At 39.0% G+C, this 13,332-nt stretch overlaps 1 protein-coding gene across 1 annotated transcript; it reads right to left on the bottom strand.

Moving 5' to 3' along the window:
• Nucleotides 1-326: 326 nt before the first annotated feature.
• On the bottom strand, nt 327-12,363 carry LOC130558236 (uncharacterized). The gene is made up of 11 exons (XM_057340532.1): nt 12,178-12,363; nt 11,518-11,591; nt 11,304-11,411; nt 11,095-11,184; nt 10,860-11,007; nt 10,174-10,254; nt 9,536-9,644; nt 9,391-9,437; nt 9,155-9,284; nt 8,278-8,371; nt 327-8,193 (listed from the first exon to the last, which is right to left on the bottom strand). Exons 2-11 carry the CDS (start codon nt 11,549-11,551, stop codon nt 8,180-8,182), a joined length of 855 nt encoding a protein of 284 aa, XP_057196515.1. The 5' UTR covers nt 11,552-11,591; nt 12,178-12,363; the 3' UTR covers nt 327-8,179.
• Nucleotides 12,364-13,332: the final 969 nt, after the last annotated feature.

Genomic DNA, 13,332 nt, shown 5'->3' with positions numbered 1-13,332 from the left:
ACTGGATGTAACAGAGCAAGGCATATTAGTAACCTTACTCGTAATAACTTCCTGAAGATACACACACACCAGACATTCACACAAAAGCCTGAAGTGACATTCAAACCATGCCATAAACACCATCCTCTTTCCTCTGATGAGAGGTGTGATCTCACCAATGTGTTACCATCTCATTAGTGCCAACAAAAGCAAGAAGAAAAACAAAAATAACATTGTATACAAAGATTTTCTGATCAACTGCTGATTGATCAATCATTTACAACCAATCAATCAATGACTTTCTGGTAAATTATTTGTAAAAATGAAAACACAAAATGGACAATATATCGAGTTGGCGTTTTCATAGATATTGTTTTTTTATTAAAGACGCATACATTTGGACACTTTTGAAAGGACATAAGCATTATTTTTCACATCAGTCAATATGAATCTGTTAGTATGTCAGCTGTTTTGCTGTACATTCACATTTGTGCATTTGGCAGACACTTTTATCCAAAGTGACTTACATTACATTAATGTCAATGTCCACTTTATTCATACTGTATAGCACTGTTAAACACATTATACTGTACATTTGTTTCAAATGGTGGTTAATACAGCAATGATGCCTGATATTACCTGAACAGTGTTGGGTGTAACTAGCAATAAGTAATTAATTATTGTAATTTAATTACTTTCCACCTGAAAAAGTAAAGTAAGGGATTACTCTCATTTTTCAGTAATTTAATTTCAGTTACTTCAGTAATTAAACTAAATACTGTGTGTAATATATGTGTGCGCAATAGTGGCATTGACATCAAAATTCAAAGTCGAACTTTAAAATCCGTGCTTTAATGTATAATTCTCACATTTCTATACTTTGGTCAGTTAATAATACTACTTCATGTAGTTTATATGATTTATTTGAACGAATTAAAAGAGCTGTTTCATGTCTAACCTTGAATCATAAGTCATTAAATACTTTTTGAGAGTCATTTGTGCAGCAATCTAATTACACTATTGAATATGTAATGAGTAACTAGTAATTCATTACTTTTTCAGAGTAACTTACCCAACACAACAGTAATCTGCCATTACATTAAAACTGATCACTCATCTACAGGTACCTAAAAACCTAACATCACATGGCAACCAGATTGAATGCCCTAGTAACGAGCTGCAACACCCTAGCAACACCTAATTACTAGCCAAAATACCCAGTGAGAAGCTAGCATATCATAGCATTGAACGTAAAAGCCTGTGATTGTTGTTATTGTCTATTGTCATAAAATAATGCGTAAATCTCTTGAAAGTAATTTAATAAACGTTAAACAAACTAAACATGAACAAAATACAGATAATCAACTGTTACGACTCGGATTGCTAAATATTAGATCTCTCTGTAATAAAGCACTTTTTGTTAACGATATGATAACAGATCATAAAATAGACATGCTCTGTTTGACAGAAACATGGCTAAAACCAGATGATTATATTGCTTTAAATGAATCTGTCCCCCAAGATTATTATTATAAACACGAGCCTCGTCTAAAAGGCAGAGGGGGAGGTGTCGCAGCACTTTACAATAACTCTCTTAGCATTTCCCAGAAGTCGAACTCTAAATATAATTCTTTTGAAGTCATGGTTCTTCATGTTTCAACACCTAATACTAAAGATAAAACTCTTTTTAAATTGATTCTAGCTATTGTATATAGGCCTCCAGGGCACCACACAGATTTTATTAAAGAATTTGGTGGGTTCTTATCAGAACTAGTACTGGCCGCAGATAGACTCCTTGTCGTTGGTGACTTTAACATCCACGTAGATAACGTTACAGATGCCTTAGGAATGGCTTTCAAAGACACTCTTAACTCCATGGGCATTAGTCAACATGTGTCAGGACCCACTCACCTTCGTAATCATACTTTAGATTTAATACTGTCTTACGGTATAAATGTGGACGACGTTAAAATCCTTCAGCAGAGTGAAGACATTTCGGATCATTATCTGGTATTATGTTTGCTTCACTGGCCTACGGCTGCAAATAAAACTCATTGTTACAAATATGGTAGAACAATAACTTCAACTACCAAAGATGCGTTTCTCGATAATCTGCCCGAATTGTCTCAAATCATGAGAAATAACGTTGAAGATCTTGACATTACCACTGAAAATTTTAATTCCACCTTCTCGGTAACGCTAGACAAAGTTGCTCCACTACGTTTAAAGAAGATTAAAAATGGCAGCCCCACACCGTGGTATAATGAACACACTCAGGCTCTAAAGAAAGCGGCCCGAAAAATGGAGCGCAACTTTAAGAAAACTAAATTAGAGGTATTTCGTACAGCATGGAAGGATAGTATTCGAAAATACAGGAAAGCCCTAATAACTTCTAGATCCGCCTACTTTTCATCACTAATAGAAGAAAACCAGCACAATCCTAGGTTTTTATTTAACACGGTGGCTAAATTAACAAAAAATAAATCGTCAGTGACTTCTGATCCTGTATATCAGCATAGCAGTGATGAATTTATGAACTACTTCACATATAAAATCCAAGATATTAGAGAAAAAATTATAACAATGCAATCAGAAGTGAAACCCGCTGAACAAACTAACTACAGCGCCCTTAAGGAGAAAATGCAATTATTTTATACCGTAGATCAAGATGAGCTGTCTAAAATTATTAGATCATCTAAATCAACAACATGCATACTAGACCCTATACCTACAAATCTACTGAAAGAGATGCTCCCAGAAATTATAGATCCTCTTCTTGGTATTATTAACTCATCTCTGACATTAGGACATGTGCCTAAAGCATATAAGGTGGCTGTTATAAGGCCCCTTGTCAAAAAACCCCAACTCGACCCTAGAGAACTAAGGAACTACAGGCCTATATCGAATCTACCTTTCATATCTAAAGTTCTGGAAAAAGTAGTTTCAACTCAATTATGCTCCTTCCTCCAAAGGAATGACATCAATGAAGAATTCCAGTCTGGATTTAGAGCATGTCACAGTACAGAGACTGCTTTGATCAGAGTTACAAATGATCTGCTATTGGCGTCTGACCGAGGTTGTATCTCGTTATTGGTGCTGCTAGACCTTAGTGCTGCATTCGATACCATTGACCACAGCACACTCCTACATAGACTCGAAAATTATGTCGGCATTAAGGGAATAGCTTTGAAATGGTTTAAATCTTATTTATCCGACCGTTTTCAATTTGTAGCAATAAACAATGAGGTGTCACGCAAATCGCAAGTCCAGTACGGTGTACCACAGGGCTCAGTCTTAGGGCCTCTGCTCTTCGCATTATACATGCTACCTCTAGGAGATATAATAAAGCGACACGGAGTTAGCTTTCACTGTTATGCTGATGATACTCAACTTTATATTTCCTCGAAGCCTCATGAAACACAGCAGTTCCATCGAATAATGGAATGCATAGTCGATATAAAAAACTGGATGAGTAACAACTTTTTATTACTGAACTCGGACAAAACGGAAGTGTTACTTATTGGACCGAAAACTGCTATAAGTAACAACCAAGAATACTGTTTAACTATTGACGGATGTTCCATAAAACCCTCGTCGTCAGCAAAGAATCTTGGCGTTCTATTCGATAGTAATCTGTCATTTGAGAGCCACGTCGCCAACACCTGTAAAATTGCGTTTTTCCATCTTAAGAATATATCTAAACTACGTCATATGCTGTCAATCTCAGATGCAGAGAAGTTAATTCATGCATTCATGACATCAAGACTAGATTACTGTAATGCACTGTTAGGTGGTTGCCCTGCAGGCTTATTACAAAAACTCCAATTGGTCCAAAACGCGGCAGCTCGAGTTCTTACACGTACAAAAAAGTATGAACATATTAGCCCGGTTCTGTCAACCTTGCACTGGTTACCTATAAAGCATCGCGTTAACTTTAAAATCTTGCTTATTACCTATAAAGCCTTACATGGTTTAGCTCCTCAGTACTTGAATGAACTCCTTTTGTATTACAGTCCTTCACGTGCATTACGCTCTCAGGCGTCCTGTCAGTTGGTAATACCTAGAATTTCAAAATCAAGTGCAGGTGGTAGATCCTTTTCCTATCTAGCGCCTAAACTTTGGAATAGTCTTCCCTGCACTGTCCGGGAGGCAGACACACTCTGTCAGTTTAAATCTAGACTAAAGACGCATCTTTTTAATCTTGCATACACTACTCTTCCATAATATAAATCTTCAGAGGGTTTAGGCTGCATTAGTTAGATCAACCGGAACCAAAAACACAACTGATGTACTTGTTGCATCAAAGAGTACAGAACAGTACTCTACTCTCAGCCAGTCTTGTCTCATTGTTCCAAGGTTACCACAGCGAGCAGGATGCAGTTCATGGCCTGACCTGATGGTAGAGCGGAGAATGGGAAGTGGGGACCTGACAAGAGCTGAGATGATAGAGCTGGATAAAGAAGGACGCGGTCTCTTGACATGTCTTCACCACAAAATTTCAAATGCTATTAGATTATTAATGATAATCTTAAACTATAATTTATTTTATTATTAAGTTTATTTATTTTATTTAGCCTTGTTGTGCAAGTTCTCTGGAGCTTGTGCAGAGGCAGCAGCTTTTGCCAGAGGGGAACTGGAATCCCCTGGTTGGGCCTGGGTTCTCCTGAGGTTTTTTTTCTCGATTAGAGTTTTGGGTTCCTCGCCACCGTTTGCATACTGTTTTTGCACTATCTGCCTGACCGGGGGGGCTGCTTTAGAATCTTAAAGTTTTACTTAATTAATATTGCATATAGGAATTTATTATCTGTTATATTTGACCTGTGCTTCTCTCTCCTTTATCCTAAATGTGTGCTCTCACTGAGCGTGTGTGTGTGTGCGTACTTGTCTGTGTACGTACGTGTGTGTGTGTGTGTGTGTGTGTCTGTGTGTCTGTGTGTGTTGGTGCGTGTGCGTGTTGTGTGTGTGGAGTGTTTTGTGTGTGGGTGTGTCTGTCTTCTGTGTTTTCAACCTTTTCTTGTTTTTGCAGGTACAACTTTGATTGTTTTGCTTGTAGTCAATGTGTCTCATGTGCAGCTGCTTTGTAACAATGAAAATTGTAAAAGCGCTATATAAATAAAGTTGAGTTGAGTCTATAACCATAATAATGGTTGGTATAGACCCAGAGGCAGTGTTGATCCAGTACATGCCAACAAGAAGTCCTGAAGCTGTTCTGAACAAGTGCATACTTCTAGTTCACTTTAGTTGACCTCTTGACTCACTTTGCATTCACTTTTATTATGTAACATATTATACTAATGCAGCAAACTCTTTTGTTATTAACACAGAAGTGTTGTGCATGAACAAGAGCTGTGATTGGTAAAAGAGAAGTAACTTCGTGAAGTGCAAGAGTCAAGAAGTCAACTAAAGTGAACACTGATCACAATAATGGTGACATCAAATTAATCTTGTGTTCATTGTCAAAAAGGGTTTTTTTAGACGTTTGTTATTTGGTCAATAAAAGCAATTGATGTGATGATCTGTTTCTGACCATTTTGAGGTCAATTCAAGCTTCTCTGAATAAGTCATATTTAGTGTTTAATCATTCAATATTTATCATTCATAATATGTAGATGAACTGTTGTCGGTTATATAAACTGATATTACTCAATTTATATAAGTAATTAATATTGAGAAATATTAGGTAGACTTTATCTCATTTCTTTCCGTGTGTCATGACTCATATCTGATAAATTTAGGTATTCTTTACTTAAACACATAGAATAAAATCTACTCAATCTAATTGAGTGGAAATTGTTGCCTCAATTTTATTGAGTAGATTCAGTAAGTTTGCATATAGTTTACTTTGCTACCTAATATATGTACGTAAAATTTAACTGATTTGCATGGGTAATATTTACTAACCCTCAAGAATCTTTTTTTTTCAGTGTAATAGCAATCAGATTAATTGCCCAAGTAACAAGCTAGCATACCTTAGCAACACACAGTTAACAGTTAAAGAACCTTAACAACACAGCAACCAGATTAAATAGCCTAGTCAGGGCTCCAGACTGCGCCTAAAATGGTCGACCAAAAATATGAATTTGTGAGTGATATTTTTGCGGAGATCACCACTGGCGACCGTGCAAATTTACATGTTATTTAAAGTGTTTCCAACGGAAGCGCCACACTTTTTAAAAACCGCCAGGCTAGCGAGAGAGAGAGCTGTGCAGGTCTCAGGGAAGGTGCACTTCCAGACCTCAAGAGGTGCTCTAGCGGCAGACGCGACCGACTCGCATGCCGGACCGACGCCCGGTTCGAGGTCCCCTAGTAGCAAGAGCTGCGCGAGACACACACATTGTGAGCGTGTTAGTAGTATGCGCTGTTTGCTGTGACGGATTTTAATGAGCCTGAGGATGAACAATGTGTTATTTGAGACGTTTAAAATGAAACTAATAGCAGAGAAGTTCAGGGAACGTATTTGTTATATAACACCGCTGTATCACTTCAAATCCGTTCACAGCGACAATGAACGACAGGCGAATTCTCTTGATAAGTTTTATCTGAAGTTATCTTTACGTTGTGTTGTGAACATGCGGAAAAGTGTCATTATTACAAACTAAAATCAACATACGTAATAACGTAACAAGCCCTTTCATAATAATAAAATAAAATATATAGCCTCTTTTCTTTAAGACTATTTAAACACACATTTATATTTGTGTACAAATGTAAACACATTTAAAACTATTCTGTGGAATTCTGCAGATGTTTCCCAAATTTTATGAGGGAAAATAACTTGAAAGAAAACGTTATGCGAGCAAAACCTATGAGAGGGAAGATTTACACACAACAGTATAACTAAAAGTATGTCATTAAAAATGTAAGTTCATGTTATATGGCTCTTAAAAAAATAATTTGGCAACTGCTTTTTTTCCCTATGGGAGCCAATGGCTCCTTAACTGATTTTTTGTCTGGAGCCCTGTTAGTAAGCAGCTACAACGCCCTAGCAAACCCTAATTACCAGCCAAAATACCTTAGGAAGAAGCTAGAACACCTTAGCGACACACAGTAAAGAGTTAAAGAACCTTAACAACACATAGCAACAAGATAAATGCCGTAGTAACCAGCTACAACACCCTAGCAACACCTAATTACCAGCCAAAATACCTTAGGAAGAAGCTAGAACACCTTAGCGACACACAGTAAAGAGTTAAAGAACCTTAACAACACATAGCAACAAGATAAATGCCGTAGTAACCAGCTACAACACCCTAGCAACACCTAATTACCAGCCAAAATACCTTAGGAAGAAGCTAGAACACCTTAGCGACACACAGTAAAGAGTTAAAGAACCTTAACAACACATAGCAACAAGATAAATGCCGTAGTAACCAGCTACAACACCCTAGCAACACCTAATTACCAGCCAAAATACCTTAGGAAGAAGCTAGAACACCTTAGCGACACACAGTAAAGAGTTAAAGAACCTTAACAACACATAGCAACAAGATAAATGCCGTAGTAACCAGCTACAACACCCTAGCAACACCTAATTACCAGCCAAAATACCTTAGGAAGAAGCTAGAACACCTTAGCGACACACAGTAAAGAGTTAAAGAACCTTAACAACACATAGCAACAAGATAAATGCCGTAGTAACCAGCTACAACACCCTAGCAACACCTAATTACCAGCCAAAATACCTTAGGAAGAAGCTAGAACACCTTAGCGACACACAGTAAAGAGTTAAAGAACCTTAACAACACATAGCAACAAGATAAATGCCGTAGTAACCAGCTACAACACCCTAGCAACACCTAATTACCAGCCAAAATACCTTAGGAAGAAGCTAGAACACCTTAGCGACACACAGTAAAGAGTTAAAGAACCTTAACAACACATAGCAACAAGATAAATGCCGTAGTAACCAGCTACAACACCCTAGCAACACCTAATTACCAGCCAAAATACCTTAGGAAGAAGCTAGAACACCTTAGCGACACACAGTAAAGAGTTAAAGAACCTTAACAACACATAGCAACAAGATAAATGCCGTAGTAACCAGCTACAACACCCTAGCAACACCTAATTACCAACAGAAATACCCTAGTAACATGCTAGCATACTTTAGCAACACGGTATGCTAGCTTGTTAGTAGGGTATTGGTGTCCAGACGTCTTGTGCTGTCTTCAGGTCTGCAGTTCTTGCGTGTGGGTTAGGATTAACCGTCGTTCACTGTGGAAGAAAGAGAGAGAGAGTGAGCTTTCATGAAGGTGTCTTCATCTGCAGGTTTAAATACGTTACACGCGTTGACCTCACCGAACTTTCTGAAGCGTCTGACCAGCTCCATTTGACTCTTTTTGAGAGCCTCCTCAGAATCTCGGATTTTCAAATTGATGTTCTTCAGCAAACTCTGTTGGACAAGAGAGAAACATCATGATGTGTTCACGTGTCCAGCATTGACATCCGTGCGAGCACTAGAGATGCGCAGATCAGCTCAAATGTCACCCGAATCTGCTGCTTCAAACAAATCATCCACCCGCCACCCACCCTCACCTATCATTTTCTCTGACCCGATCGTCACATTATTCATTCCAATTCTAATTCTTTGTTTTTAAGCGTGATGTCAGTGGATCAGTCGTTTTTAAGAGCAGCTTCCGTGACGTTAGAGCTCATGTGCGCATCTCTGATAAATAATACGCTGATCTTAGGCACTTACTTATTAAACAAATGTTTGGCTTTGCCCAGATTTGCCTACATTTTTCATCAAATAAACCCAGGCTTTATGACTCCCTTCAGACTTTAATGAGGATATCGCGGTTTCTGTCATTACAACACACAAACTATAATGTTCCGCCCAAGCAATGACTTTATAAACTAACAAACATCGGAGCCAAATCTGGTGCAGTTGACTCTGATTTCATTTAATTCTCCTTTTCAAATTTTCACTCGGATCTGTTTGGCCTCCATTTCTGCTTTAAGGATGGACCCCGTCCCATCCTCGCGACACACGTTTTTTTTAACTGAGAGTCCGCAAATTAGTGCCTGTCTGCCTAATGAAAATATTTGCATAATTAATGACTGATCTTATCCACCTGCGACCCACCCGCAATTACCTTACCCGCCCGACCCGCAGATATAAGCACAATCCGCGCATCACTAGCGAGCACACATGCGCTAGAGCTCGGGCACTTACGATGTGGTCTCTTCTCTTGTAGAACATTACGTTCCTCTCCCGATTCACTCTTTCCAGTTTCTCTATCTTGCTCTTGATGTCCTTCGAGATGTTTGTCTGGCGCTCAGCTATTGAGCCTAACTGCTCTTTTCTAGACAAAAACACACAAAACAAAACTCAGAAACACACTCTAGCAGCTGTTGCTGATGTGCAGTCATTGTGAAATCAATGAGAGAGTTCCTGTCGTCCCAACTCACATCATTTTCAGCGGCACCATGTTGTCTTGGTGTCCAATCTGGGTGTCCTGTTTTACACAAACACAATTTAAACAAAGTGAGAAATAAACATAATCACATGCAAGCACATCAATTTCATCATATTTAAAGAAAAGAGCAAACACACCTCTAGGTTGCACTTGATGCTTTTCCTCAGTTTACGTGGGACGAGTTTCAGAAGATCCGATTCATAATTGTCGAACATCTTCGATGTTTCCTGGTGATTCTTGATTTCACTGTAATGGGATTACATAACAGGGATGGTATTCATCAAGGTAAACCACTGTTTGTGTGCAACTGAAATGTAAAGAAGCACAAGAAGAATACTCGTGTATCAGGGCTCCAGACATGCACCTTTGCTGTTGGTTCAAGAGTAGAAATGTGGTCTGGTGCATTCAGAGTTTAAAGCATCAGTCAATAACAAAGCTTCTCTGCCTATCAACTGCATTCAAATGTACAGTATAGACAGCAGCATTTTAAGACTATCTGAACACATTTACACACAATTATATTTGTGGACAAATGCAAACACATTTGATACTGTTCCATAGAATTCTGCAGATTTTTCCCAAATTTTACTGCAGAATTAACATCAAAAGTCTGAAAAAACGTTACGTGAGCAAAACAACATACAACAGGATAACTAAAAGTACGTCATTTAAAAATGTAAGTTTGGCGCCTGTGTTTTTCCTCTATAGGAGCCAAAGGCTCCTTAACTGATTTTTTTGTCTGGAGTATATTTAGACGCGTGAAGTGTCTACTTACATTCTCAGCTCTCGTATCTGCTCATCCAGTCGCCAGATGACTGTGTCATCCTCTCGAATGGACATCTTCAAACTCCGAGCCCTGTGAAATCAATCATTGGGATGAGAATTATGATTCAGTTCTCACTGCTAAGTTCAGGCGAGTTGGAGTCAGTCACGAGGTCACACCTCATGTGAGCCGCTCATCTTCACGTTCAGTACTCTGCAAAAGTCTCAGGCACATTGCATGTTGTAACACGAAAATAGTTTTCAAGAGGTTTACGGATATCCACCCATTCTTTGACAGTAATGATGATGGTGTGAATATTTTGTATGAACATGGAGTCCTACAGCAGATCCATCAGAGACACAAAACTCCTGAAAACGGCTCAGTGATGGAGAGATCAGATCTCTGTGTGGGCCGGACCGTCGTTGTATAACTTTCATAAATCTCTCTTGATTATTAGGGCTCATGGCAATGAATGATTGGAAATGGGTTTTGACAATCCAAAGCGCATTCTATTTAAATGTGTTGAAAACGGTGCAGCATCTCATGTGCCCACGACTTCTGCACACTACTGTGGATTCACGATAACAAATGAATCCAAAGATTGACAAAACCAATGACATCTCATGTGCACATCACGTGTCACTTTTTCCCCACAAAAACCACAAATAAAATGATGATAATAATGAGAAATGTCTTACTCTGCTTCAGCTGTGTGAAGAGATGTCCAGGTATCTTTGTCACGTCGTCTTCTCTCCTCGCTTTCTTTCTGTTCTCTCTCAATGTCCTCCTGCTGGACGCGCCGTTTCTGCTGCAGCGACTGCTGGCTCAGTGGAGGCCGCATGACACCTGGAAAGCAGCATATTTATTTCACGTTAATAGAGACGATCTTGTATCATTTGAATCACAGCGGCTTTATTTCTTTTATGAACTCACGTGAGTGCCATGTGACGCTCTGAGACCAGGCGGCGCTCCATCTGTCGTCTGTGGTCATTGCGAACAGGATTCTCCCGGGTTCTGGGTTGTCTAACAGCAACATAACATCGGATTGATTACATGTTGAAACCGCTTGTGTATTTGAACATCATTTACAGTATTAAATATGACTTTAGCGTGCTGGTTTAATGTTGTTTTAACACACTCACTGAAAGATGGCATGGAGCCACAGACGCTGCACCCACTTCTTCTGATTGGTGTCCGTGGTTTGACGGACCTCCTCTCAGGTGATGGTTGAGGACGCAACGCACCGACACCTGCAAAATCATACTTTCATCTTAAATATGCTTTTCAAGACGAAACTTGATGCACTTTTCCTTCCACTCAAGTGATATGTTTGAAAATGAAGATGGCAAACTTTACCTGCACAATCTGCTTGTTGTTCGGCGACACTCATGGGCCTTAAACACCGAAATTTATTTGGGATAATTTTCTCTCTGCAAAATGAAAAACACAACAATTCACTTTCCATATCATGATAATACTACACATACTGTATGATGACCATTCAGTGTATCTGTACATTTCACATTTTGCCAATGGTTATACAACACATGGTGTAACTAGGCTCATGTTTTAAGTGTGAGAGAAAGAAAGAAAACAACCAGATGATCATTTACACATTCAATTGAATTCAAGTTCAAGGGATTTCTCGACAATAGCATCACTATTGTGAACATTCATGTTTCCATGACAGCAAAAACACGGTCCCGTGTGTATGAATATAACATCTGCCCAACACATTTAAAACACATTTATTCTCAATTGGTGTTTAATATTATACTCGTTTTACACTCGATTATTATAGTTATATAAGCTGGTCGTGTGCTTTTGTGATCAACCGCCGTTGTTTTTTAACGCGCTATAAAAGTTACCGTTATGAACATTGTATTGTTTTGTACTTTTGGCCGCGATACTCGAGTCGCGAAACTCAGACATCGTGACAGGACATGTACGATACTTCAAGTTTGTTTGTGTGGAGTTTAGACACTTTGATAAGAACAAACATGTTTTGTCACTCACCACGGGCTGCTGCTGCTCTTCCAGAACAGAACAGAAGTCTCTCGCGGATGTGATGTGGGCTCTCTCGTGCACTGGTCTGAGATCAGACAATCCGTGGTTTTAAAGCGAAGCGGTGATCGATGTAAACGCGTTGAACGAGCACGCCGTGACTGACTGACTGACTGACTGTTTGTACTGATAAACATCTGTCTGTATGCGCGAGTTCGATGACGTCACAATTATGAGCGACAACCTTCCACTACTTGCTCTTCTTCGCGAGATTAAGCGCGGCTGCGTTAAAAACTTAAAAAGTAACTCCCCGAATCTCGCTGTCAGCAATGAAAGTGGGTCATTTTGATATGTTAGGGTTGGAAAAGTGTCTACAATAAATGATTATTCAAAAACATAATATGAGATACAGTATAAATAAAAAGAACACCTATGTGTCTTTGTTTATACAATCCTGGCTTAAAGCGGTACTTCAGATTTGAATCAAAATTTCCCCATGTTTTACTAAAGGCTTCCTAAGTGAATGGGACTTTCTTGAAGAATAATGCAGTCTGAGTTATAATGCCACGTATCCTTTTACTTCCAAGTGGTAGAATGGGAGTGAATGGGGGGCAGTTTTTTGAAGCTCCATAAAATGCATCCAATCGATCAAAGAACGGCTCGAAACGGCTCTGTGGTCTTAACAAAGGTCTTTTGAAGCGAATCCATGCTTTTGTTTATGAGAAATATCCATATAGAAAATTATTCTTCAAGAAAAAAAGTCACATTCAGTTAGGATGCCTTGAGGGTGAGTAAAACATGGGGAAATTTTGATTCAGGCCTGAAGTATCATTTTAATACGGAGCCCGTCTGCTCACCGGTCAGAGAAAAAAATCAAGACCCGCAAATCCGTGGCCACAGTTTCGTAATTCGTTCCCTCGGTTTATAAAACCGTGCTCTCGGATTAATAAACTGTACCCACAAATTTCCAATCCGTGCTCTCAGATTAATAAACTGTACCCACAAATTTCCAATCCGTGCTCTCAGATTAATAAACTGTACCCTCGAGTTTCCAATCCGTGCTCTCGGATTAATAAACTGTACCCTCGAGTTTCCAATCCGTGCTCTCGGATTTTTGGGTACAGATTTCAAATTTGTGGGTACAGATTTCAAAAACTGAGGGGACGG

Source organism: Triplophysa rosa, linkage group LG8 (genome assembly GCF_024868665.1).
Source record: "Triplophysa rosa linkage group LG8, Trosa_1v2, whole genome shotgun sequence".
In the NCBI taxonomy this organism is placed as follows: Eukaryota; Metazoa; Chordata; class Actinopteri; order Cypriniformes; family Nemacheilidae; genus Triplophysa; species Triplophysa rosa.
The sequence above is the reverse complement of the archived record's forward strand: the minus strand, read 5'-3'. Positions and strand labels throughout refer to the sequence as shown.

What these genes read in the sequence shown, in the direction of transcription:
- LOC130558236 (XM_057340532.1), bottom strand. Translation starts at nt 11,551, where the DNA reads ATGAGTGTCGCCGAACAACAAGCAGATTGTGCAG. An exon ending in GAGCGTCACATGGCACTCAC is followed by an intron (nt 11,008 to 11,094) that starts GTGAGTTCATAA and finishes GCTGCTTTCCAG; the next exon opens with GTGTCATGCGGCCTCCACTG. An exon ending in GCATCAAGTGCAACCTAGAG is followed by an intron (nt 9,438 to 9,535) that starts GTGTGTTTGCTC and finishes TGTGTAAAACAG; the next exon opens with GACACCCAGATTGGACACCA.